Source organism: Melopsittacus undulatus, chromosome 10 (assembly GCF_012275295.1).
Source record: "Melopsittacus undulatus isolate bMelUnd1 chromosome 10, bMelUnd1.mat.Z, whole genome shotgun sequence".
In the NCBI taxonomy this organism is placed as follows: domain Eukaryota; kingdom Metazoa; phylum Chordata; class Aves; order Psittaciformes; family Psittaculidae; genus Melopsittacus; species Melopsittacus undulatus.
The window spans coordinates 5,331,014-5,356,922 of record NC_047536.1 but is presented as its reverse complement, the minus strand read 5'-3'; the positions used below and the strand labels follow the sequence as shown (position 1 = coordinate 5,356,922).

Here is a 25,909-nt window from a genome sequence, read left to right as displayed (position 1 = left end):
CTAGAATTCTTTGTGTGGAGCCAGTCACATTTGTAGAGCTTTTGTTCCTGTGAAAGCGCTGTCACAGTTTTCAAAGGGCCAGGAGTGTTTTTTCCATGTTGACCCTTGGCCTAGTTAAGGTTGGGTGGGTACAATTCTTGAGTTGGGAGATGTTGCCAGCAGAGTCTTCAAGAAAGTTGTAAGGAGCAGGGAATTGCTGGGAGGCCCCTACAGGTGTCCTTGGTACTGACTGTCTTGCTGTGATGAGGCAAGTTATATGCAGACCAAGAATACCAGCCCTCCTCCTTCCTAGAGACCCTGGGTTGGCTTTGATGTCTGCAAAGCAGGGAAGTGGGGAGAGTGACCTGCCCTACTCTTCTGACTTCTGCAGATGGCAGCTGTGAGGCTTTCCAGAACAAAGTGTGACACTGAAAGTGTAGGAGTTTCATAAAATGGATGTCACAAAGATGGCATCCCTGTTCTTTTGGAAGTTTTTATGGTGTTTGTGGGAACTCCATGAGATGGGCATTTGGTGAGCAAAAACAGTGACCAGGGTGAGGCTTCTCTCTGGAAATGTCTCATCCTTCACAGACAAGTGCTCTGGCATCAATGACCAAGCCATGAAGGGCAAGTAATGGACTGGGAGAATGATGACAACCGACTGTAGAGAAGATCAGGTTTGAGATCAATTAAAGGAACATAAAGGTGCAGAAATACATGGGACTTGAAGAAATGCAGTAGTCAATATATTATCCATCATGTTTCAGAAGTCATGGCAGTCAAGAGAGGATCGCAGTGATAGAAAAATGTGAAACATAACCCTGATATTTACAAAGGGAAAAAGCCAGGAAATTGCAAACCAGTCAGTCTCACCTCATTGCCCAGCAAGATCATGGACCAGATCTCCCTGGAATGCATGCAAAGGCTCATGGAATGTAAGGATGTAATTGGTGGCTGCTGACATGGCCTCACTAACATCCCTGAACAATTTGATGGCCTTCCACAATGGGGTTATGACATTGGTCCATAAGGGAAGACTGAATGCTGTCATCTACTTGGAATTGGGCAAAGACTTGACTCTGTCCCACATTACACCCTTCTCCTTAAATTAGAGAACTATTTATATGATGGATCTACTTGGAATGGGTATGGATATGGAATTGGAAGGATAATTGCACTTAAAGATTTGTGGCTAATGGCTCAATGTCCAAGAGACAAGTTATGGTGGTTGATGCAAAGCTAAACTTGACCCAGCAATGTGTGCTTCAAAAGTAAGAAGGGCATGGATCTGTTGGAGTGAGTTGGATTGAGTTCAGACAAGGGCTACAAAGATGATTAGATGGCTGGAGCAGTGCTCTTACGAGGAAACCCTGAGAGAGCTGGGGTTGTTCAGCCTGGACAACAGAAGGCTCAAGGAGGCTTTAGAGTGGCCTTCCCAAATGGCACATACAAGTTCATGTAGTGATAGGACAAGTGGATATGGCTTTAAAATGAAAGTGGGCAGATATACATTAGATATTATGGAGAAGTTCTTCCCTGTAGGATTGGTAAGGCATTGGAACATGTTACCCAGAGAAGTGATGGATGTCTCATTTTTGATCAGGTTAGATGGGGCTTTGTGGAATTTTTCTAGTGGGATGTGTCCCTGCCCATTGCAGGGCAGGTTGGAACTAAATGATCTTTAAAGACCCTTCCAAACCAAACCATTTGAGGATTCTGTGATTCTATGACATGCAGAGGACTACAACCATCCCTTCTGCATGGCTCCACTATCCAATCATCCTGAGCGAAACAGAATAATTTGAATTGGTAAAGATCGCTGAAACAATCAAGTCCAATGATTATTTAACACTGCTAAAGACACCACAAAACCATGCCCCAGAGTGCCATGTCCAGGGATGATGGCTCAACCACTTCCCTGGGAAGCGGTTGACAACCCATTTGGTGAAAAAATGTCTCCTAACATCCAATCTATACCTTCCTGGCACAAATTGAGACCATTCTCTCACGTTCTGTACTTCTTACAAGAAGAGACCAACCCCAACCTAGCTACAGTTTCCTTTCAGGCATGAGCCTTGGATATCCTGTGCTGTGTTGTATTGCACAAATCCTTTGGCAGGAGAAAATCAGCTCATTTTAAGTAAGGAACCTATAATGAGAACCCACTTGCTACTGGTGAGAAAGCCATGTGTGAGCAGTAAGTCCACGTAGAACTTCTTTACTTGGGACAGTGGCAAAGAATAGAAGCTGCTCTCTAGCAGGAACTCTAAACCGGCTTGAAGGATCAGCAAGGGAATACTCTCTCTTTTCCCTAAGTGGGATCTGTCAGGCATGCAGTGCCTGACTGGAGTCCTGCCTGAAGCTACTCTGCTTAGGGTTCTCCACATCCAAACAGACATAGGATTATGGATGCTAATCTCCTCCAATAGGACACCTGTAAGAAACGGAATTGTGAAAGACGTTTGAGAAGGTAGGAATGTCTCTCCTCTGGAGATCACAAGGAGCAACCACCTGGTGTAAATCGACTGCTTCTGGGTCGTTCCAGCTGGACTGAACAGGTGTCTGATGCAATACACAACTACAGGATGTATCAGTTTCTACCCAATGAGAGGAGGACTCCCCAGCACTTGAGAACTTGCAAGTACTGCTGAGCATTCCTGTGGGCTCGTCGAAGACTCCCTTTAGAAAGCATTGTGGTGAGCAGGCTATCCTGGATGCAGGCACTTCACGTGCCTTTGCAAGCACCGCCACCCTTGGCATCATCCCACTGGACGGCTTTTCCCCCACCTTGCACCAACTCTGCCTTGCTCCTGCGTGTCCGGATTCGGCCTTTGGGGCTGCCAGGCTGTGCACTGGTCTCCACCGAAACCTCGCCGGAAAAGACTCGGGACAGCGGAAGAACGCGCGGGGCAGCTGCCGGTGATGCCCAGAGCACTAGGGATGAGCGGCTGCAGCTCAGGGCTCTCGGCTCTCCTGACCCGCTCTGCTGTCCCCTGCGCTGTGTGCGAGCATCCTGCCGCGGGGTCCTAATGCGAGTGAGCGCCCGACAGCCGCCCATGTGCGCACGGGTCCGTCTGCCGGGACAAGCCGACAGTGCGGGCAGCGACGAGCGCAGTCCCGTCTCGGGCCGCAGGGTGGTGCTGCCGGCCAAGGCGATGCGTAGAGGCTTTGGGAGGGAAGGCGGCAGAGATCACACTGGCTCTGCCCAACCCAACGCAGACGAGTCGAGCGCAGCAGAGCTGGGCAGAAGTGAGCAGCCGGCGGAGAACGGCTCCCAGCGCCGTCCGCTACCGGGACACGGCGGCCGCGCACCGGCTCGCCAGCCGGACTCGGATAGAGAAAGGCCGCACACCTGCCTTTCCGACGAGCTGCTGCCGGGTGCCTCTTGCCGCACAGGACTGCGCGGGCCATCCCTGACACGGAGGCTGTCCGCCGCCACGCCATGGAGACCGCAAGGCAAGTGCTCTGTCTCTGTGCTTTCCTCTCCCTGCCGCACGCTCGCGCCGAGCCCATCCGCTACTCCGTAGCCGAGGAGAGCGAGAGCGGCTCCGTGGTAGCCAACGTGGCGGAGGACGCGGGGCTGGCCCCGGCGCAGCTCTCGGCTCGCCGCGCCCGCCTGCTCTCGGAGGACGGCCGGCAGCACTTTCGCTTAGACCCGGGCAGCGGCCGCCTCGTCGTGGCCGAGAGGCTGGACCGCGAGGAGCTGTGCGGGCAGTCCGCTACCTGCACGCTGCCCTTCGAGCTCCTGCTGGCAAACCCCGTGCAGTTCTTTCGGGTGGAGGTGGCCGTGGAGGACATCAATGACCACGCGCCCGTTTTCCCGGAGGAGCGGGTCATTCTTAAGATCCCAGAAACGAGCAACCTCGGTTCTCGTTTCCCTCTGGAGGGGGCTCAGGATCCCGATGTGGGCAGCAACAGCATCCAGACTTACAGCATTGATCCCGAGAACAAGTACTTTAGTGTCGCTTTTGGGAGTCAGATAAAGGCCAAGAAGTATGTCGAATTGGTCCTGAAAAAGCCACTCGACAGAGAGGAGCAGGCAGAGATGGATTTCAATCTTATTGCTGTAGATGGGGGCTCTCCACCCAAGAGTGGAACCACCCAAATCCACGTTGTCGTTATAGATGTAAATGACAACGCTCCCATCTTCTCACAGGACCTTTATGTTGGGCAGGTTTTGGAAAACACTTCAGAGGGCTCTGTAGTTCTCAGAGTAGTGGCAACCGATCAGGATGAGGGAGTTAATGGGGACATCTCCTATCAGTTCAGCCAAGCAGGAGACCAGAGCTACTCGGCATTCATGATAGACCGCATGAATGGTGAAATTAAACTCACAAAGCCTCTGGACTTTGAGGCGGCAGAGAAACATGAACTCAATGTGCGGGCCACAGATGGAGGGGGCCTCTCAACAATCTGCAGAGTGTTGGTGGAAGTGGTGGATGTGAATGACAATGCACCAGAGGTGATGGTAAATTCCTTCAGCAGCCCCCTCCCTGAGAATGCATTGCCTGGAACAGTGGTCGCTCTGTTTACTGTCAGGGACCGGGATTCTGGTGCCAATGGGAAGATCTCCTGTGCCCTTGAGGACCAGCTGTCATTCTCCTTGCGGCCAGCCTATAAGAATTACTTTGAGCTGGTGACTGTGAGTGCACTGGACAGGGAGGAGATGGCACGGTACATCCTGACAGTCACAGCAGCAGACGCGGGATCACCTCCTCTCACAACCACCCAGACCTTCACAGTGGACATCTCTGATGTGAATGACAATGCACCTGTGTTCAACCAGACATTGTACACAATGTATGTACGTGAGAACAATGTCCCCACGGTGCTCGCTGGAACCGTCTGTGCCATAGATGGAGACGTGGGGCCTAATGCCAAGGTGACCTATTCCCTCGTCCCAGCCTACCCTACAGAGCAGCCTCCCTGCTCCTGCATCTCTGTGAACTCTGAGAATGGAGATGTGTTTGTGCTGCGGCCCCTGGACTATGAGCAGGTGAGGCAAATTGAGTTCCTGGTGAGCGCCTCTGATGCAGGGTCACCTCCTCTCAGAGCCAATGTCACCGTCCATCTTGTTGTGGTGGATGAAAACGACAATGCTCCACTGGTGCTGTACCCCTCACAGGACAGCAGCTCTCCATCCAGTGAGCTGGTGCCCATTTCAGCTGAGGCAGGCTACCTCATCACCAAAGTTGTGGCTGTCGATGCTGACTCAGGGCAGAACTCATGGCTCTCGTACCACCTGCTGAGGGCCACTGATCCTGGACTGTTTGTGGTGGGTGCCCAAAGTGGGGAGGTGCGACTGAGGAGATCAGTGACAGAGAGAGACACTGTGAAGCAGAAACTCGTAGTGCTAGTGCGAGACAATGGGCAGCCTCCACTGTCAGCCACTGCGGCAATGCGTGTACTCCTGCTCAGTGACTTCTCGGATGTGCGCCTGACACACAGCAGCCTGACCACAGAGAATGAGGGCAGCTCCCTTACAATATATTTAATCATTTCATTGGTTTTTGTCTCACTCCTCTTCCTGGTGTCCACAGCAGCCTTTGTCATTCTCAAGGTGTGCAAGAGAAAGAAGCTGAAGGATGGGCATGTGCTTTATGGTGCCAGCAACTTACAGAGTAGCCTTGCTGATGCAGGTGCTGCAGGGACCCTGCCCCACGCCTATTGCTATGAGATCAACCTCACGACGGGCTCTGGCAACAGTGAGTTCAAGTTCCTGAAGCCCATCCTCCCCAGCCTGCCACCACAGCTCAATGCCACAGGTGGGGCTACCAACAATGAGCAAGATTTCCCTTGTGGTCCTCTCTCTGTGGAGGATGTGGCACCAGATAACCCTGGGATGCATTCTGCAGAACAGTTCAATAGTCTTTCCTTTAACTAACATGGTATTGGCACAGCCAGAGTCTTCACATCTCATGACCCAAAGGCTTCCTACCTTTGACATTGGTGCTTCCAGAGTTAATCTGCAGTTGGCACTGGCAATTTCCCACAAAGTCATTAAAAATATTGACTTCTCCCACAAAAAAAACCCTAAAACAAAACAAACAAACAAAAATCCCTAACAAAACTTAATGAGACTAGTGCTCCCTTATTCAATGAATGCCATGTTTCTGCTCTGTTACAGCCATTTCTGAAATGCTTTGAGATTGGTTTTATTTCCAGGACCCAACTAAGTTCTTAGATCCCTTACTGGCAGGCAAGACCATGGACCTATTCCTCTGTGTTGTAACACAATGGCACAGTTGGATGGACAAACTGCAACCTTCCTGAAATGCTCACAGCCCTCCTCATGCATCAGAAAATGAAGGACGTTGTGGGTACTGTGTGACAATGTGATATGAGCACGGGGCTCTCTCTCCTCTGGGTTCTGGATGTCTCTGTCTGAGATGGGGGAGTTGTGTGTGTTTTTCCTTCTGGACAGTGTCTGTCTGTACAGTTGTGCTTCTGCCTACACTGCACAAGGTCTTCCCACTGAAGCAGGCAGTTGTTCCAATCCTGCAGTTGAGATTCCAGTGAAGCAGGAAGAAATATATTTTGACCCTTTGGTACAACAGTCTCATTATCTCTAGGGGAGAGCAGAAAACTACACAAGATTTTCCCTAGGCCCATAATGGATGTTTAGGTGATCTGCCTCTTGGAAAACAGAGCAGCACAAATGGTGTTGGAATAAAATCTTGTGGACCAGGCTAGATTAGGATAGAAGTATTCAATTTGAAGGGACCTACAATGATCATTTGGTCCTACTGCTTGATCCTTTCAGGGCTGACCAAAGTTAAACTATGATTTTAACAGCATTTTACAAATGCCTGTTAAACATAGACTTGCAACATTGATCACCTCTCTAGGAAGCCTGTTCCAGTGTTTGACCACCCTTTCAGGAAAGAAATGCTTCCTGATATGACATTTAAACATCCCCTGGCATAGTTTTAAAACATTTCCATATGAGGTATCACTGGATATGAGGGAGAAAAGCTCAGTGTCTCCCTCTCTACTTCCCCTCCTTAGGAAGCTGGCCCTTACATGTTTCTTCAGTATTGTGCAGTGTTTGATGCCAATAGAATGCAGTCTACATTCTTGGCTGCCAGGACACACTGCTGGCTCCTACTGAGCCTGGTGCACACCAGCACCCCCAGCAGCTGCCTTTCTGCAGGGCTGCCCTCCAGCCTCTCCTTGCCCAATTTACACTGAAATTCAGAAAAACTACATCCACCACTTTCTCTTCATCAAGGAGGCAGGTGACCTTAGTACCCAGCATGATCTCCATATTTTGTCCAGCAGCTGGGGTGAGACCAACACATCTGTATTTGCCTGTGGCTTTCCTCATACCTTTCTTGCAGACTGGAAGAACATCAACTGCCTTCAAGCCAGGAAGCTTAGGGGACTGTCCTCTGTTTCAGGAGATTGGGCAGCCCTGGGGGCTAACAATTTAATTAAGTGAGGCAAGAAAAACACTGAATGGCTCCTTTTCTTCATCCCTGTTATTCAGGGAGTGACCATCTTTCATAAGTACCAGTCTAATATTTTCTTTTCAAACTTCTCCTGCAATGAACTTACTTTAAAAGCCATTCCTGTTGTTCACCACAACAGTGGCCAGTTTCAACTCTGATCATGTTTTGGCCTTTCATGCCTTCTCCCTGTATATATGAACCACAGCTCTGCAAACTTCTTGCAAAGACTGACCTTGCTTTCAGAGATCATTTAATTTCTTTTCCTCTGGAGCTCCACAAGGGTTCCCTTTTAGCCAAAGGTTTAGCCAAGCTGGTTGTCTGCCCTACACGCTGGACTTTTGGCACTCTGGAGTTGTCTCATGATAAGCATATGGAGTTGTGAGATGTTCCTTGTCCTTGGGTGGTTTGTAGAGAAGCTCCACAAGTTGCTTCAAGGGACTTTTTATGAAGGTAGAATTGAGATGAAATCAGAAAAGGGACATTGTGTTTGGCCTTGTCATTCAAATTCAGAATTGTTTCTGGATTTGGAAGTTTATTGATGGGAGTTGAAATGTGTCCTGCTATGATTTTTGGTTTTTCTCTTAGAGCATTTGCATTCTTGTTTTTGTCTTTTCTCCTACTCTGCCAACTGTATTTGAGCAGACTGAATGCATGCAGTGTGGCATGGCATATTGGGAAACCCTCACACTGTGTTGTGCTGCAGTTATAAACTGCTATTTTAATGTGGGATACCCTTGTGTGTAAAAGCAAATAAAGACAACACCCAAATGCTTTGTGTGGAGTCAGTCTTCTTTGTAGGGCTGTCCTTTCTGTGAAAGCTCTGTCACAGTTTCCAAAGGGCCAGGAATGTTTTTCCATGTTGTCTCTTGGCTGAAGTAAGGTTGAGTGGGTACATTTCTTGAGTTGGGAGATGTTGCCAGCAGAGCCTTCTGAAAAGTAGTGGGAGTTGATGGCCAGCCTCTATGGGTCTCCTCAGTAAGGAGCACCTGGGTGTGATGTGGCACAGTTATATCCAGACTGGGGCTAGCTCACTCCTACAGTCCCAGAGGCTCTGGATATGAAGAAGCCTCTCCAAAACATGGGTGTTGGAAGAGTGGCTTTTCCAACTCTCATGACAGCTCCAGCTGCAGATGGCAACTGTGAGGCTTTCCAGAACAAAACGTTTGTGACACTAAAGGTGTAGGAATTTCAGAAGATGGATATCAGTGAAGCTCCAGGAGGTGGGCATTTGGTAACCAGCTACCAGGGAGAGGCTTCTCTCCAGAAATGTCTCAGTCTTCACTGGCAAGTGTTCTACCATCAATGCCAAACTCACAAAGGGCATATCATGGACTGGGATAATAATGAACCACCTGCCAGAGAAGATCAGGTTTGAGATCACCTAAAGGAACACAAAGATCCAGAAATTACTGGGACTGAAGAGATGTCAGTGGCCAAGCCACTATCCACCGTGTTTCAGAATTCTTGGCAGTTTGGTGAAGTTTCCAGTGGCTGGAAAACAGGAAACATAACCCAGATTTTTACAAAGGGATAAAAGAAGATCCAGGGAACTACAGGCCTGTCAGTCTCACCTTTGTGCCAGGAAAGATCGTTGAGCAGATGCCCCCAGAAAGTATGCAGATGGAATATTAGGCTGTGGTTGCAACTGTAAACATGGCCTAAATAATGCCCCTGAACAACGTGATGGCTTTCTACAATGAAGTTATGGCAGTGATGGATAATGGAAGAGCAAATGATGTCGTCTTGCACTGTCCCAAATTACATCCTTCTCCCAGACTGAAGAAGTATTTATATGGTGGATGGACCACTTGGTGGATATGGAATTGGAAGGATGATTACACTCAAAGATTTGTGGTTAATGGCTCAATATCTAGGAGACAATCTGTGTTGGTTCATGCAAAGCTAAATGTGACCTGGCAATGTGTCTTCCAGCATTTAGGCTACCAGCATACTAAGGATGTGCACCTGTTGGATTGAGTCCAGATGAAGGCCATGAAGATGATCAGGTGGCTGGAGCAGTGCTCCTCTGAGGAAACTCTGAGAGAGTTGGGGTTGTTTGGCCTGGAATAGAGCAGAAGGCTTTAAATTAGCCTTCCTAAAGGGAAAGTACAAACTTGTGTAGTGATAGGGCAAGTGAAAATGGGTTTAAAATTAAAGAGGATAGATATAGATGAGATCTTAGGAAGAAGTTCTTCCCTATAAGGCTGGTGAGGCAGTAGAACATGTTGCCCAGAGAAGCGGTTTGATGTACCACCTATTGCCAGGTTGGATGGGGCTTTGAGCAAGCTTGTCTCATGGAATGTATCCCCGACCATGACAGGGACTGGAACTTTTGAGGGACCTTTTAATGTCCCTTCCAAGCCGAACCATTCTAGGATTCTATGAAATACAGAGGACTACAGCCATCCCTTCTGCAAGACCCTGATAAAAAGGTAAATGCTGAGTAAAGGCTCTGCTGTCCAGTGAACCTGAGCAGAATCATGGAATCATTTGCATTGGAAAAGATCTTAGAGGCCATTGAGTCCAACAGTTATCTTTACACTGCTAAAGGCACCACAAAGCCATGTTCCAAAATGTCGTATCTAGGGATAGTGACTCAACCACTTGTCTGGGCAGCCTTTGCCAATGCTTGAAAACCCTTTTGGTGAAGAAATGTCTCCTACCATGTCCAATCTAACATGACCTTTCTGGCATAAATTGAGGCTATTTCCTCATTCTCTTCTTACTTGCAAAAGGACAGATCCAGCCACTTCACTACAAGCTCCTTTCAGCCATAGGCCTTGGCTCTGTTGTATTGCACAAATCGTTTGCCAGAAGGAGAAATTCAGCTCTTTGTAAGTAAGGAACCTGCAGGCAACTCCCACCTGCTACTGGTGAGAAAGCCACCTGTGAGCAAAGAGACCACATAGGAACAACTTCTCCTGGGGCAGTGTAAATCAACGGAAACTGTCCTCTATCAGGAAAGCTTTAAACCGGCTGAAGGGCTGTCACGAGGTTACTCTCTCTTCCCTGAGTAGGACCTGCCTGGCATGAAGTGCGTGGCTCGAGTCCTGTGTGAACCTACTCCGCTCAGGGTTGTCCACATTGTAATAGATATAGGATTAAGGATGCTAATCTCCTCCAGTAATGACAGCTGTAAGAAAAAGAGCTGTGAAAGACATCTAAGGGAGTCTGTGTGTCTCTCTCCTGAGATGACAGGAAACCAGCACCTCCTGGTGTAAAACTGCTGTTTCTCGAGTGATTCCAGCTGGAGAGTCTAGTGTCTGAAGCAGTGCATAACTAAAGAGTTTTTTACAGTTTTGCTAAATGAGACGGGGAAAGGCAACTTTCTGCACTGGAAGGACTGCACACACTGCTGAACTATCCCTAGAGCTCCTCGGAGACGCCTGCTTTAGGAAGCAGTGCGATGGGAAGGAGTAGTCAGAGAGACTACCCTGGGACACGGCACGTCCCGTGCTTCTGCAAGCAACGCCACCCTCGGCATCGCCCAGCTGGACGGTTTCTCCGCCGCCTCTCGCCAGCGCTGTCTTCTCCTGCGTGTCCTGCCTCGCCTTTGGGGCTGTCCTGCTGTGCGGCGGGACCTCGCCGGAGCAGACACTGGACAACGAAGGAAGCCGCGGGGCAGCTGCAGGACATGCCAGAGCCCTAGGATGTAGTGGCAGCCCCGCGGGGCTCTCGGCCCTCCTATCCCGCTCTGCCGTTTACGGCGCAGTGTGCTCGTGTCCTGCCGAAGACTCGACCGGCAGCCGTCCGTGGGACCACGAGTCCGAGTGTCTGGGACAGCCGACAGCGCGGGAAGCGGGCGGAGGCAGAGAGCGCAGTCCTGCCTCGGGCCGCAGGGTGGTGCTGCCGGCCAAGACGATGCACAGCAGCTTAGGGATGGAAGAAGGCTGAGCCCAACTTAGGTCTGCTGAAAGAACCCAGGGTCGAGCATAGCGGAGCCAAACCCAGCAGAGCAGCAGCGGCGCACGACAGCAAGCGGTGGAAAACGGTGCCCCGAGTCGTCCGCTACCGGGACACGGCGGCCGCGCTCCAAGAGCTAACAGACTCGGAGAGAAGGCAGGTGCCCGCTCTCCGCGCTGCTGCCGGGCGCCGCCTGCAGCGGAAGACTGCGGCGGGCCATCACCGACACAGAGGCTGTCCGCCGCCCCGCCATGGAGACCGCAAGGCAAGTGCTCTGTCTCTGTGCTTTCCTCTCCCTGCCGCACGCTCGCGCCGAGCCCATCCGCTACTCCGTAGCCGAGGAGAGCGAGAGCGGCTCCGTGGTAGCCAACGTGGCGGAGGACGCGGGGCTGGCCCCGGCGCAGCTCTCGGCTCGCCGCGCCCGCCTGCTCTCGGAGGACGGCCGGCAGCACTTTCGCTTAGACCCGGGCAGCGGCCGCCTCGTCGTGGCCGAGAGGCTGGACCGCGAGGAGCTGTGCGGGCAGTCCGCTACCTGCACGCTGCCCTTCGAGCTCCTGCTGGCAAACCCCGTGCAGTTCTTTCGGGTGGAGGTGGCCGTGGAGGACATCAATGACCACGCGCCCGTTTTTCCGGAGGAGCGGGTCATTCTTAAGATCCCAGAAACGAGCAACCTCGGTTCTCGTTTCCCTTTGGAGGGGGCTCAGGACCTTGATGTTGGCAGCAACAGCATCCAGATTTACAGCATTGCTCCTGAGAGCAAGTACTTTGGTGTTGATTTTGGGAGTCGAAGTGACAGTGACCAATATTTTGAACTTGTTTTGGAAAAGCCACTCGACAGAGAAGAACAGGCAGAGATGGATTTCAATCTCATTGCCGTGGATGGGGGCTCTCCACCCAAGAGTGGAACCACCCAAATCCACGTTGTCGTTCTAGATGTAAATGACAATGCTCCAGTCTTCATGCAAGACCGATATATTGCACAGATTTTGGAAAATGCACCAGAGGGTTCTATTGTTCTCAAAGTAGTGGCAACCGATCAGGATGAGGGAGTTAATGGGGAAATCTCCTATCAGTTCAGCCAAGCAGGGGGCCAGAGCTACTCAGCATTCAATATTGACGCCGTGAGTGGTGAAATCAAACTCACAAAGCCTCTGGACTTTGAGGCAGCAGAGAAACATGAACTCAAAATTCGAGCTACAGATGGTGGAGGCCTCTCTGCAATCTGTAAAGTGTTGGTGGAAGTGGTGGATGTGAATGACAATGCACCAGAGGTGATGATTAGTTCCTTCAACAGCCCCCTCCCTGAGGACTCATTGCCTGGGACAGTCGTTGCCCTGTTTACTGTCAGGGACCGAGATGCTGGTGCCAATGGGAAGATCTCCTGTGCCCTTGAGGACCAGCTGTCATTCTCCTTGCGGCCAGCCTATAAGAATTACTTTGAGCTGGTGACTGTGAGTGCACTGGACAGGGAGGAGATGGCACGGTACATCCTGACAGTCACAGCAGCAGACACGGGATCACCTCCTCTCACAACCACCCAGACCTTCACAGTGGACATCTCTGATGTGAATGACAATGCACCTGTGTTCAACCAGACATCATACACCATGTATGTACGTGAGAACAATGTCCCCACGGTGCTCGCTGGAACCGTCTGTGCCGTAGATAGAGATGTGGGGCCTAATGCCAAGGTGACCTATTCCCTGGTGCTTGCCCACCCTACAGAGCAGCCTTCGTGCTCCTGCATCTCTGTGAACTCTGAGAATGGAGATGTGTTTGTGCTGCGGCCCCTGGACTATGAGCAGGTGAGGCAAATTGAGTTCCTGGTGAGCGCCTCTGATGCGGGGTCACCTCCTCTCAGTGCCAATGTCACCGTCCGTCTTGTTGTGGAGGATGAAAACGACAATGCTCCACTGGTGCTGTACCCCTCACAGGACAGCAGCTCTCCATCCAGTGAGCTGGTGCCCGTTTCGGCTGAGGCAGGCTACCTTATCACTAAAGTTGTGGCCATCGATGCTGACTCAGGGCAGAACTCTTGGCTCTCGTACCACTTGCTGAGGGCCACTGATCCTGGACTGTTTGTGGTGGGTGCCCAAAGTGGGGAGGTGCGACTGAGGAGATCATTGACAGAGAGAGACACTGTGAAGCAGAAACTCGTAGTGCTAGTGCGAGACAGTGGGCAGCCACCACTGTCAGCCACTGCGGCAATGAGTGCACTCCTGCTCAGTGACTTCTCGGACGTGCACCTGACACACAGCAGCCTGACCACAGAGGATGAGGGCAGCTCCCTTACAATATATTTAATCATTTCTTTGGTCTTTGTCTCACTTCTTTTCCTTGTGTCCACAGCAGCCTTTGTCATTCACAAGGTGTGCAGGAGAAAGGACCTGAAGGATGGGCATGTGTTTTATGGTGCCAACAACTTACAGAGCAGCCTGGCTGATGCAGGTGCTGCAGGGACCCTGCCCCATGCCTATTGCTATGAGATCAGCCTCACAACGGGCTCTGGCAACAGTGAGTTCAAGTTCCTGAAGCCCATCCTCCCCAGCCTTCCACCACAGCTCAATGCCACAGGTGGGGGTACCAACAATGAGCAAGATTTCTCATGTGGTTGTGTCACCATGGAGAGTATGGCACCAGACAACCATGGGGTGCTCTCTGCAGAGCAGTTCAATAGTCTTTCCTTTAACTAGTAGTGTTGGCACAGCCAAAGGCTTTATGACTTTTGATAAGAAGCAATCCAGACTACAATATGTCATAATGGTGCCTCCTGAGAAAATCTGTATTTCCAATTGGCATCAGTGTTCTCTCACCAAGTCAAAGTCTGAAGAAAGGCTGACTTCTCCCACAAAAAAAACAACTAAACAAAAGAAACTAAAGCTTCTTTACTGAGGAAATGGCATGTTTCAGCTGTGTTAGAACCATTTCTGAAATGCTTTAAGAATGGAGTTAGTTACAGAAAGCCCAGAAAAGTTCTTGTTTCTATTGCTGACAAGAACAACAGACACAAGAGGAAGTACTGTAACATAATGGCATGGATGGGCAGAGAAATCACATCCTTACTGAAATGCATGTTGCCCTTTTTGTACATCAGGAAAGCAAGGAAATTGTGAGTACCATGTGACAATGTGTTATGAACAAAAGCCTTTTTCTTTTCTGGGTCCTTTTTGTGCATCCCTGAGACAGGTGGGGTCTTTTACTGTTTCTGTCCATACAACTTTTTTATGTCTCTATATGCTGCATCAGTGCTGCCCAGTGAAGTAGAGTTGCTCACATCTAAATATGGTGATGTGCACAATTCCGTATCAGCAGGCAAGAAGTATATTTTGACCCCTTAAGTGTAGCTGTCTGATATTTAGGGGAGAGCAGCAAAATGCATGAGATCTTCCTTTGGCCTGTAAAGAGAACTTACTCTCCTTGGGATTGCCTCTGAAATACAGCACCACAAAGAGTGTTGGGTTAGAATGTAATGTAACAGAACAGATTAGTAGTATTTGAGTTGTAAACTGATCATCTAGTCCAACTGACTGACCAATTCAGGTTTGACCGGAAGTTAACATATGTTTTTATGGGCATTTTATAAATGTCTGGTAAACACTGAGAGGCTTGGGGCATTGACCACCTCTGCAGGAAGCCTGTTCCAGTGTTTGACAACGCTGTCAGGAAATAAATGCTTCCTAAATGTGTAGTCTAAACCTTAGCTGTCATGGCTTTGAACTGTTGTGGCTGGAATAATCACCTCCTTTGGGCCTCTCCTTGCCTGATTTGTATTAATACCTGGGGCAGAGGTTTTCCTATACCAACCTGTTAGATTTTCTGCCATTAACGATTCCCACAATGTCTCAATCTATCCAGATACCTCTGCATGGCATCTTGACCCTCAGGAGAGTCAACTGCACCTCCCAGTTTAGTATCATTAAAGGAGTTTTTTATGATCCATTCAACTCCTGCATCTAGATCACTGATAAGTACATTGAAAAGCCTAAAACTGAACCATGAGGAACACTGCTGGTGCCTGTCACCAGACAGATTTAGCCCCATTTACTGCAGCCTTTCAAGCCCTGGCCTTCAGCCAGTTCTTTACCCAGTTCACCACAAACCCAGTCATCTCACAGGTGACCTTATCATAAGCAGAACTTTCTGTTGGGGAACCCATGTTGACTATGTCTGATGACTCCATTGTTCTTTAAATGAGTTTCAGTAGTATCCAGTATGACCTTATTAATGATTTTTACAGGAGCTGAGGTGAAATCAACAGGTCTGTAGTTGCCTGTGTCTTTCCTCATGCCTTTCTTGAAGACTAGAAGAACATTGGCTAGTTTCCAGTCACCAGGGACCTCCCCAAACTCTTGAGACCTTGGGTAGGTGATTGAGAGGGATCTTGCTGTAACTTGTGTCATCTCCTTCAGTGCTTTGGGCAGAATCCCATCACGTCCCATGGAATTTTGTCCATACAGCTGGTGTACAAATGGAGTCACTCAGTGTTCCCACGCTTGTGGTCCTCTGTCTCAGGTGACCAGGTAGCCCTAGGGACTAACAATTTAATTAAAATGCATTGAACACCTCCAACTCTCTCTTTTTGTCCCTGTTAGTCAGGGTGTGATCTTCAAGTACCAGTCTGTTTTCTGTCAAAGTCCTCTTGCTCAACAGTGGCCAGTTTCAACTCTGAATGTGTTTTGGCCTTTCATGCCTTCTCCCTGCATATATGAACCACAGCTCTGCAAACTTCCTGCATATCCTGACCTTACTTCCAGAGATCATATAATTTCTTTCTCCTCTGGAGCTCCACAAGGAGTTCCCTATTTGGCCAAGCTGCTTTTCTGCCCCACATGCTCGAATTTTGGCACAGTGGAATTGCCTTCTAATAGACTGTAACCATATAGAGTTGTGAGAACATGTTCCTTGTCGTTGGGTGGATTGCAGACAGTAAGAACTTTGGCTTAGCTGCCAGTTCTGAAGGTGAAATTTAGATGAACTCAGAAGAGGGGCATTGGATTTGGTCTTAGCAGTATTGTTGCTGAATTTAGAGGCTTCATGGTGGGAGTGAAAAGATGTCCTGCTGTGATTTTCTGTGTGTTTTCTTAGAGCATTCACATTTTCCTTTTTTTTCTTTTTCTACTCTGTGGACTGTATTTGAACATTTTCTTGCCTCTTCTTCTTAAGAAGGACTGTCACCCCATGTATAATAAAAGACTGCTTGAATGAAAGCAGCATGATAGGATATTTGGAAACCCTCACATGTTGTGCTGCAGTTATAAGCTGTGCTGTTGTAACACGAGAGACCCTTGTATGTAAAAGCAAAATAAAGAGAACACCCAAATGCTTTGTGTAGAGACAATTGTCTTTGTAGAGCTGGTCTTTCTGGGAAAGTTCTGTCACAGATTCTAAAGGGTCAGGAGTATTTTTCACGTTTTCCCTTGGCTGAGTTAAGGTTGAGTGGGTAAAATTCTTGAACTGGGAGATGTTGCCAGCACAACCTTTAGGAAAGTTGTGGGGAGGAGGGTGTCAGGCCTCTGTCAGGTCTCTACAGATCTCCTCAGTACTGACCACCTGTGTGATGGGGCACAGTTGTATCCAGTTTGGGGCAACCTCTCCCTTAGCTTCCTGGGGCACCTGTGTATGCAAAGGCCTCTACAAAAGAGGGATATAGCAAGAGTGATCTTACCAACTCTTCTGATAGCCCCAGCTGCAGATGGCAACTGGAAAGCTTTACAGCATAAACTGTTTGTGAGACTGTAGTTGTAGGAATTTCAGAAGATGGATGTCACAAAGATGACATCCCTGTTCCTTTGGTAAGAGTTCAGGGGAGCTCCAGAAGGTAGGTGTTTGGTGAGCAAACACAGTGACCAGGAAGAGGCGTTGCTCTTGAGAAATACAGAGGATTACAGTCTCCCTTCCACACGGTCCTGATAAAAAGGTAAGTCCTGACAACAGGCTAGTGTAGGGATGCTGACTGGAAGACCATTGTACATCAGGGACTGAGTGATCCATTGTCCAGTTGACTTTGGAAGGCACAGGCTTAGGCCATCCTGTGTTGTCTTCTATAGCATAAATCCCTGTTCCACAGACAGTTCATGTTAACAGAGGAACCTGCAGGCAGCTTGCACTTGCTACTGGTGAGAAAGCCACCTGCAAGCAAGGAGGCTGCATAGGAATTTCTTTTCCTGAGGCAAGAGAAACAATTAGTAGAAATTTCTGTCTTGCAGGAAAGCCCTAAGAAGGATTGAAGAATTGAAACAGGGTCACTCTTCTCTGAGAGCAGCCTGCCTGGCATTGTGTCGCTGGAGTCCTCTAGCTACTCTGCTCAGGGTTCTCCACATCTAAAGGGACATGGGATTATGGTTGCTTATCTCCTCCAATGGTGACAACTATAACAAACAGAGTTGTAAAAGACATTTGAGAGAGTTGGTGTGTGTCTCTTCCAGAGATACAAGGAGCCAGCACCTCCTGGTGTAAAACTGCATCTTCTCAGGTTGTGCCAGCCAGAGGGTCTGGTTGTCTGATGCGCTGCATAACTTGAGGATTTACACCTCAGAATGAGACAGGGAAATGCTCTTTTCTGCACTGGAGAACCTGCACAAAGTGCTGAGCTTTCCTGAGGGGCTCATCAAAAGTGTCCCTTAGGATGGACAACTTTTTAGTTCAGGTAGGAGACAGTCCTACCAGAGGAGATGCATTTCTGGACCTGTTGGTGACCAGCACAAGCAAGCTAATCCAAGACATCAAGATTGGAGACAGTCTGGGTTGCAGTGGTCACACACTGGTTGGTTTTGCAGTCTTGAGGGGTGTGAGTCAGGTGAAGAGTAAAGTCATGTCCCTGTATTTTAGAAAACACACTTTCCACTTTTCAAGGGGTAAACCCCATGAAAAACTATAGACAAAGGAGCATAATACAGCTGACAGATCTGTAAGGACACTTTCCACAGAGTGCAAGACCTCTCAGTCCCCACACATAAGAAATCTGGCTGTGATGGGGCCCAATTATCTCCAGACAGGGGGCAACCTGGCCCCTACCCTCCCAGGGAACCTGGATGTGCAAAGACCTCTACAAAGCAGGAAGGTTGGGGGAGTGATGTTCCAAACCAGTATGGAAGGCATGGAATGGAAGGCAAGAGACTGACATGGCTCACTAAAGACTTGTCAGTGAAACTAAGGGGCAAGAAGGAAATGCACAGGCAGCAGAAGCTGGGATAGGTATCCTGAGAAGAGTCTAGGGACACAGTGTAGGGGTGGAGTCAGGAAGGCCAAGGCATGGCTGAAGCTGAGCTTTTCAAGGGATTCAAAGAATAGTGTGAAGGGCTTCTTCGGCAGGAACAAAGTCCTTCCTCTGCCACCGTAAGAGAAGATCAGGTTTGACACCACCAGAGGAACTGGAACATACACAAGTTTATGGGACTTAATGAGATGAATCTCAAGGTTCTGAGGGAATTGGCTGATGTAGACAAGCCACTCCATGATATTTCAAAAGTCGTGGCAGGCAGGTGAAGTCCTCAGTGCCTAGAAAAAGGTAAATATCACACTTATTTTTAAAAATATTTGAAAGGAGGACCCTGGGAACTAGTGCCCTCAACCTCACCTCTGTACCTTGGAAGATTATGTAACAGATCCTACTAGAAAATGTGTTAAGGCACATGGAGGACAGGGAAATGATCTGAGACAGCCAACGTGGTTTTACCAAAAGCAAGGCTTGCCTGAACAGCATAATGGCCTTCTATGACACTCATTACATCAGTGAGCAAAGGAAATATATCTATCTGGACTCCTGTGAGGTCTTTGACACAGTCCTCCACAACATCATCTCTCTAAACTGGAGACAGGTGGATTTGACAGATGGACTGTTTAGTGGTTGAGGAATTGGCTGGATATTCTACAGCATAATGTCCAGATGGAAATCAGTGATGAGCAGTGTGCCTCCAGGGTCCATATGGGGACAAGTACAGTTTAATATCTTTATCAGCAACACAGGCAGTGTGATCAAGTGCACCCTCAGCATATTTGCAGATGACACAAGATCTGATGGTGTAGTTCATACACCTGAGGGACAGGATGCCATTCAGAGGGAGCTGGATAAGCTCGAATATCATGATGTTTAACAAGGTCAAATGTAAAATTCTGCACCTGGGTCAGAGTGTGGCAGGGACACCTGCGCTGATGAAAGCCTTGACAAAGACTTGGAAAAAGCCCATGGAAGCTTCCCTCATTGCTGAAATCCTGGGAAAGCTTCCTGCATGCTCAGCTGTTGTTCCCTCTTGTTCCACCCACATGGTTGCAAGCACAGGGGCAAGGAAGTTGGGATCCTGAGCCAATGAGGAGGACACTATCCAAAGTAACTCCTTCTGACTGAGAGTCCTCCATTTTTAGGTAAGTGATAGTGCATTTTGGATCATTTGGCCCTAAAGTTTAAGAACTGGCAGTTTAGTAATGAATTCATGTGACATCTCGAATCTGTAGTTAATGTGGGTGAAGCTTTGAATTTGAACAATACATTTTGTTTAGCCTCAGTTTATTGATTCTGTGACATGGAGCAACCCCCAGTATCAATACAGGTTCTGGGATGAAGAGGTTGACATCAGCCCTGCAGAGAAGGACTTGGGGGTACTGGTGAATACAAAAGTGGACATGAGCCAGTGATGCATTCTCACAGCCAAGAAAGCCAATATCCTTGGATGAATTAGCAGCAGCATGGCCAGCAGGTCAAGGGAGATGATTCTGTTCCTGTCCTCCGCCATGGTGACACCCCACCTGGAGCATTGCATCCAGCTCTGGGGGTACCTTATTGTGGACTTTCAATAATTCAAGAGAGCTTGTAAGAAAGATGGGGACAGACTTTCTAGCAGGGCCTGTTGTGACAGGACAAGGATGAATAGATTTAAACTGAAAGAGAGTGGATTCAGACTAGACATAAGGAAGAAACTGTTTACAATGCAGGTGGTGAAACACTACAAGTTTCCCAGCAAGGTGGTAAATACCCCATGCCTGAAGATATTCAAGGCCAGGTTGGATGGGGCTTTGAGCAACCTGATCTAGTGAAAGGTGTTCCTGCCCATGACAGTGGGGTGAAACTGTTTGACCTTTAAATATCCTTTCCAACCTACACCATTCTGTGATTCTGTGATTCTATGATTCTATGATTCTATTCTATCAGTCAGTAATTCTATGAAGCAATACGGTGGGTAGGACTTATCGGAGAGATTATCCTGAATGCAGGCAAGTCAGTGAGTCTGTAAACCCTGTTATCACAGGTTAGCAAGCTCTGCTGGCTGAGCAGGAGTGGAGAGCCGCTTACCCGTGGCCGCTGCGCTGCAGTTGCTGTCTGCGGCTCTGAGTGTCGCTGTTGACTCGCGATGGGCCGAACTCAGAGGGGCGGCCCGTCAGAGCAGAGCCGTAGCGAGCCGCGGGGCTGCAAGATCCGAGCCCGAAAGAAGCGCTGTGGGAGCGGTAGGAGCCGAGCTGTTCAGAAGAAGCCTCGGCGGGAGGAGCGCAGCAGCAGCGGTGCCCCGCTAGCGGCTTCGGTGAGTGCTGCCGAGCTTTGCAATGGCGGAGAAAGGAAGGCGCTGGAGCCGGAGGGATCAAGCCCTGCTGTGCACCGTCCTGGTGGCGGCGTGGGATGCGGCGTGGGGGCAGCTGCACTATTCGGTTCCCGAGGAGCTGCCTAAGGGCTCGTTCGTGGGCGACGTGGCCAAGGACCTGGGGCTGGAGCTGCGGGGGCTTCGCGACCGCGGCGTCCGAGTCGTTTGCAAAGGTAGGAAGCAGTATTTCGCCCTGCAGGAGAAAACGGGCCACTTGGTGACGATGGAGAGGATAGACAGGGAGCAGCTGTGCCGGGTAGTGGAGAAATGCGTGCTGCGCTGTGAGGTGATAGTGGAGGGGGAAATGAAGTTTTACGAAATCGAGGTGGAGATCACGGACGTTAACGACAACGCTCCCAGCTTCAAGGAAATGGAGCTGGAGGAGACAATGAGTGAGGTGACAGCCCCGGGGTCGCGGTTTCCCTTGGCCAGGGCTCACGACCCTGACGTGGGCCCGAATTCCCTGCAGCACTACGAGTTGAGCGGCGACGAACACTTCTCGCTGGCCGTGCAGGCGGGTCCTGGAGGGGATCAGCGTCCAGAGCTGGTGCTGGCGAAGGTACTGGACAGGGAAGAGGCTGCGTTTCATGAGCTGGTGCTGAGAGCGAGCGATGGGGGAGAGCCTGCGCGGACGGGTACGGTGCGTATCCGCGTGGCGGTGCTGGACGCCAATGACAACGCGCCCGTGTTCAGCCAGGCAGAGTACACGGTGCGTGTGCCAGAGGATGTGCCCGTGGGGTCCGTCCTCGTCACCCTCGCGGCCATCGACACCGACGAGGGGCTGAATAGTCACGTGAAATACTCATTGAAGAAAGAAATGCAGTTGACATCGGATATGTTTCAGCTGGACTCTGAAACGGGAGAGCTCACCTTGGTGCGACCCCTGGACTTCGAGGAAGATGACTCCTACGAACTAGACGTGCAGGCAAGGGACAGCGGGGGCCTTTTCGATACCGCGAAAGTCGTGATCACTGTGGCAGACGTCAACGACAACGCCCCCGAGATTTCGGTGCGGTCGTCGCTCAGCGAGATCTCTGAGGACGCGCCTTCGGGGACGGTGGTGGCCCTGCTGCACGTGCAGGACAGGGACTCGGGGACGAACGGCCAGGTGCGGTTCTCGCTGGACGGGGGAGTCCCGTTCCTGCTGCGGAGCTCTCAAGGCAGCTACTACAGTGTGCTGACGGCGGGGGAGATGGACCGCGAGAAGGTGTCAGAGTACAACCTAACAGTGCGGGCAGTGGACGGTGGGTCTCCGGCGCTGCAGAGCAGCACAGTGCTGGCACTGCGGGTGCTGGACGTGAACGACAACGCGCCCGTGTTCACGGAAGCGCGCTACAGCACCCGGCTGCCGGAGAACAACGCGGTGGGAGCGCTGCTGCTGACGGTGCGGGCTTCAGACGCGGACTGGGGACAGAACGCGCGCGTGCGGTACCGGCTGTCGGAGGGGCGGGTGCGGGGCTCTCCGCTCTCGTCCTACGTGTCGGTGCAGGCGGAGACGGGCGCGCTGTACGCGCTGCGCTCGTTCGACTACGAGGAGGTGCGCGAGGTGCGGCTGTGGGTGTGGGCGGAGGACGGCGGAGCGCCGGCGCTGAGCAGCACGTGTCAGTGCTGCTGGAGATCGTGGACGAGAACGACAACGCGCCGCAGGTGCTGTACCCGCCGGCGGCGGCTCCGTCTGCAGCGGTCTCGGGCTGGTCTGGCGTGGAGCTGGCGCCGCGGTCGGCGGAGCCCGGGGTGCTGGTGGCCAAGGTGGTGGCGGTGGACGCGGACGCGGGGCAGAACGCGTGGCTGTCGTACGAGCTGGCCAAGGCGACGGAGCCGGGGCTGTTCCGCGTGGGGCTGCACAGCGGCGAGGTGCGCACGGCGCGCTTCCCGCTGGCCCGCGAACGCGGCGCGCCAGAGCCTGGTGGTGGTGGTGAAGGACCACGGGCGGCCGGCGCTGTCGGCCACGGCCACGCTGACGGTGGTGCTGGCCGAGAGCGTGGCCCGAGCTGCTCTCGGAGCTGGGCAGCGCGGCGGCGGCGCCGGCCGAGCCGGCCGCCAGCCTCACGCGCTGGCTGGTGCTGGCCGTGGCGGCCGTGTCCTGCCTCTTCTTCGCCTTCCTGCTGCTGCTGCTGGCGCTGCGCCTGCGGCACTGGCGCCGCTCTCAGCTGCTGGAGGCGTCGGGCAGCGCCGCCTTGCGCGGTGTCCCGGCCTCCCACTTCGTGGGTATCGACGGTGTCCGCGCCTTCCTGCAGTCGTACTCGCACGAGGTGTCGCTCACTGCCGATTCGCGCAAGAGCCATCTCCGCTTGTCAGCGGGGAGCTGCTGTGACACCCTCCCGGCCAGGCCACCTGCTGAGGCTTCGGGTGATCTCGTACCTAGCGGAGATCACGTTGACGGGAATGATGGCCAAGTTTGCTTTCAGGTATGTTAATTTTTTTAACTTTTTTCTGTGTACAGGTGCTTTAGGATTCTTAAGGTGTCCAGTGATATTTCAAATTGCACTATTCCCAGTTTTCAAAATCATGTTTTACGATAGCTGGTAGCTCTTGAATCTCATCATCTGAAGTGTGCTGAGTCTGCTCTGTGTTTTTCATGTGCCATGTTCCCTACCAGCTAGTCGAATCTCATCACATCTGACTTTCTCTAATGGTGGAAGGTTCCATGGCATGTGCAGATGCACAAGCAAATTTCAGTCTAGGGCTTCCTCTGACACTTCCTTGAAATTGTTTACACACTTTCAAGTACGAAGCTCCCAGAATTTCATTGCTGTGCTCTATCAGCTCTCCTGTGCTAGTAGAATTGGTCCACCTTGCTTTCCCAAAGCCATCAACTTTGAAATCCCAGGTTACTTGCAAATCTACCTCTAACAAAATTAGTTAATCCCATTTAAGGACGCTCAAAGTTCTATGAGTTGATTCGCATTACATGGAGAAAAATCCCTCTGATTTTTTTCCCAATGGTGGGTTTTGTGACTTCACCTTTGGATTCGATATAACTAATGTTACCAATTAGTGTGCAAACGTAGACATTAAAATAGTGTATATTTACTAGAATACAGATTTAAAATATTTTAAAACACAGACTGTCTTGTGTGTAATTTCAGAATGCTAGCTGTTTTGAGAATGAAAAATATTTTATTTCTTGGTTTTCTTATATTATTAAAACTTATTTTTCCTGCCAAGCACACCATTCTGTTCTGAAAGCACGTCTACCAAAGAGTCTGTCTTGGAAGTGGCTTGCCTTATTTCTTTCCTTACTGATCTTTCAGCATGGCTTGGATAGCCTTTTTGGACTTCAGTAATAGAATCAATGGATAATATTAGGTCGCTCTATTGTTGTTTATTCTCCTATTTAAATTCGCGATACGTTGTATCGTTGCATGGGAAACGAAATGAACTCATGTCACAAAAATTACTGTTTTCAAGTCGAGAGAAAATCGTACTATAAGGTTCGTGGTGCAAATCTGCACAGCGGTTTTTTGTGGTGATTCTAGATCTTGATGAAACATCATGACTGACGCTTTTGTGTGTGGTGAGAATGTAAACTGAGACACAAAATATGCCACACATAAACTAACCTTGTGGATGTTACCCCGTTTGCTGCCATCCATCAGACACAAACTTACATGGAATATGCATGTGAGAAGAAAGTGTTTCCCTTTCTGATGCAGGCTGGTTCTTAGCTGCCGACCTTCTGGGGCTTAACTGTGTTGTGTCCCGTAGACCCAGGCACAAGGGGGAAGAGAAAATCCTGGAACTAGGAGACATCAATCTCTGCTTGAAACAGCGGTGGGGGAAGGTGGGGTGGGTGGGAGGGGGAGGGCAGAAGGCTGTGTGCCTCAGTGTGTGCGGAGTCCCGAGGTCCCTATACATGTATCTACATCCTTCCCTTGACCTCATGTAAAGATGCTCACCTGTTTGCTACCACTTGACTCCTGACACATTAAAACCAGCTTCTCGTTCAGATAGGTTATTAGTCACCGTGAGTCATGTATAAGTGTAGCTGTAAGGGAAGGATTTCTCCTCTGGCTAAATGGCCAGAGTCAGCAGTAAAACACATTTTCTAACACTTTATTGAGAAGGGGAGGAGGTCTTCCAGCTGACTGGTGTAGGTAATGCAGGAACTTTTCTAGTCGTTCCTTCTGTATAAGCGGCTGTGGTGATACACTCTTCGGGCATATGGGTTGTTCCTTTTTTTTTTTTTTTTTTTTCCCCGGTAAGTGAGACGAGGTTTTAATGTACAGATGAGATACCATGCTTATTTGTGAGGGAACTCTCTGTTTTCTCTTGGCTTGTTCAAGCAATGGTAACCGCCGTCGACATTTGCCAGGAAATATTCTTAAGGTTTGAGACCCACTGCAGTAATGGCCGGCTTAGGAGGTAAGGACGTGGTCTGTCAGAGAGATGTAAGAAATTAAGGATTGGATTGTACTGACATGGTGGTGCGGGGCATAGAATGTCAAAAGAGACTGCTCTGGTGGGTCTGGTGTGAGTTCTGTGGTTTAATCTGGGTCTGGGATACCCGGGGCTTCAGCTTTCATCCCATCCTGCTGCTTCTTTCACAGTGGGGAGGAGGTGGCAGCGGGACAACCCCGTGCAGCACCCTGGAGATCAGAGCTAGAGACCTTGCCTCACATCCAGCAATGGTGGAGGATTTCGGCTGCAGAAGACTTGCAAGCGTAAGGAATTCAGGCAGTGGGAATTCCTAGACGCACCTTTTCAGCACGTTTTCTATTTCTCATTACTGACATTTATACTTTCCCACCCGGCTGTGAGTCCGATATTAGGACGTTTTTGGCAGCACCTTGGGGTGTTCTCTCCCTCTCTGTCCTTGCTGTTCTAGAGTACGGACTCAGGGTGTCACTGTTGGCCAAGTCGGAGAAGCCGCTCAGCAGTCGGCCCCTCCCCGGTTCCGATCTGCAGTGCCGTTCTGCCGGGAGCGGAGAACAGGAACAGCCCGACTCAACCAGTCCTCCGCGCAGCAACAGGGATTTCCTATATTTATTTCTCTCGGGTACTGAT

General features: G+C 50.2%; 3 protein-coding genes across 3 annotated transcripts; all 3 read left to right on the top strand.

The window, feature by feature from the left end:
- Nucleotides 1-3,421: 3,421 nt before the first annotated feature.
- Nucleotides 3,422-8,165, top strand: LOC117436773 (protocadherin beta-15-like). The gene has a single exon (XM_034067257.1). The coding sequence runs from the start codon at nt 3,422-3,424 to the stop codon at nt 5,861-5,863; it is 2,442 nt and encodes an 813-aa protein (XP_033923148.1). The 3' UTR covers nt 5,864-8,165.
- A 3,415-nt stretch (nt 8,166-11,580) lies between these two features.
- LOC101870376 (protocadherin beta-15-like) lies at nt 11,581-16,653 on the top strand. Its single transcript, XM_031045346.2, has one exon. The coding sequence runs from the start codon at nt 11,585-11,587 to the stop codon at nt 14,024-14,026; it is 2,442 nt and encodes an 813-aa protein (XP_030901206.2). The 5' UTR covers nt 11,581-11,584; the 3' UTR covers nt 14,027-16,653.
- A 4,214-nt stretch (nt 16,654-20,867) lies between these two features.
- Nucleotides 20,868-25,908, top strand: LOC117436746 (protocadherin gamma-A2-like). Its single transcript, XM_034066955.1, is given in 7 exon segments — nt 20,868-22,497; nt 22,500-22,803; nt 22,805-22,868; nt 22,906-23,176; nt 23,232-23,310; nt 24,611-24,691; nt 25,731-25,908. Coding segments are annotated over 7 exon segments (2,607 nt in total).
- Nucleotide 25,909: the final 1 nt, after the last annotated feature.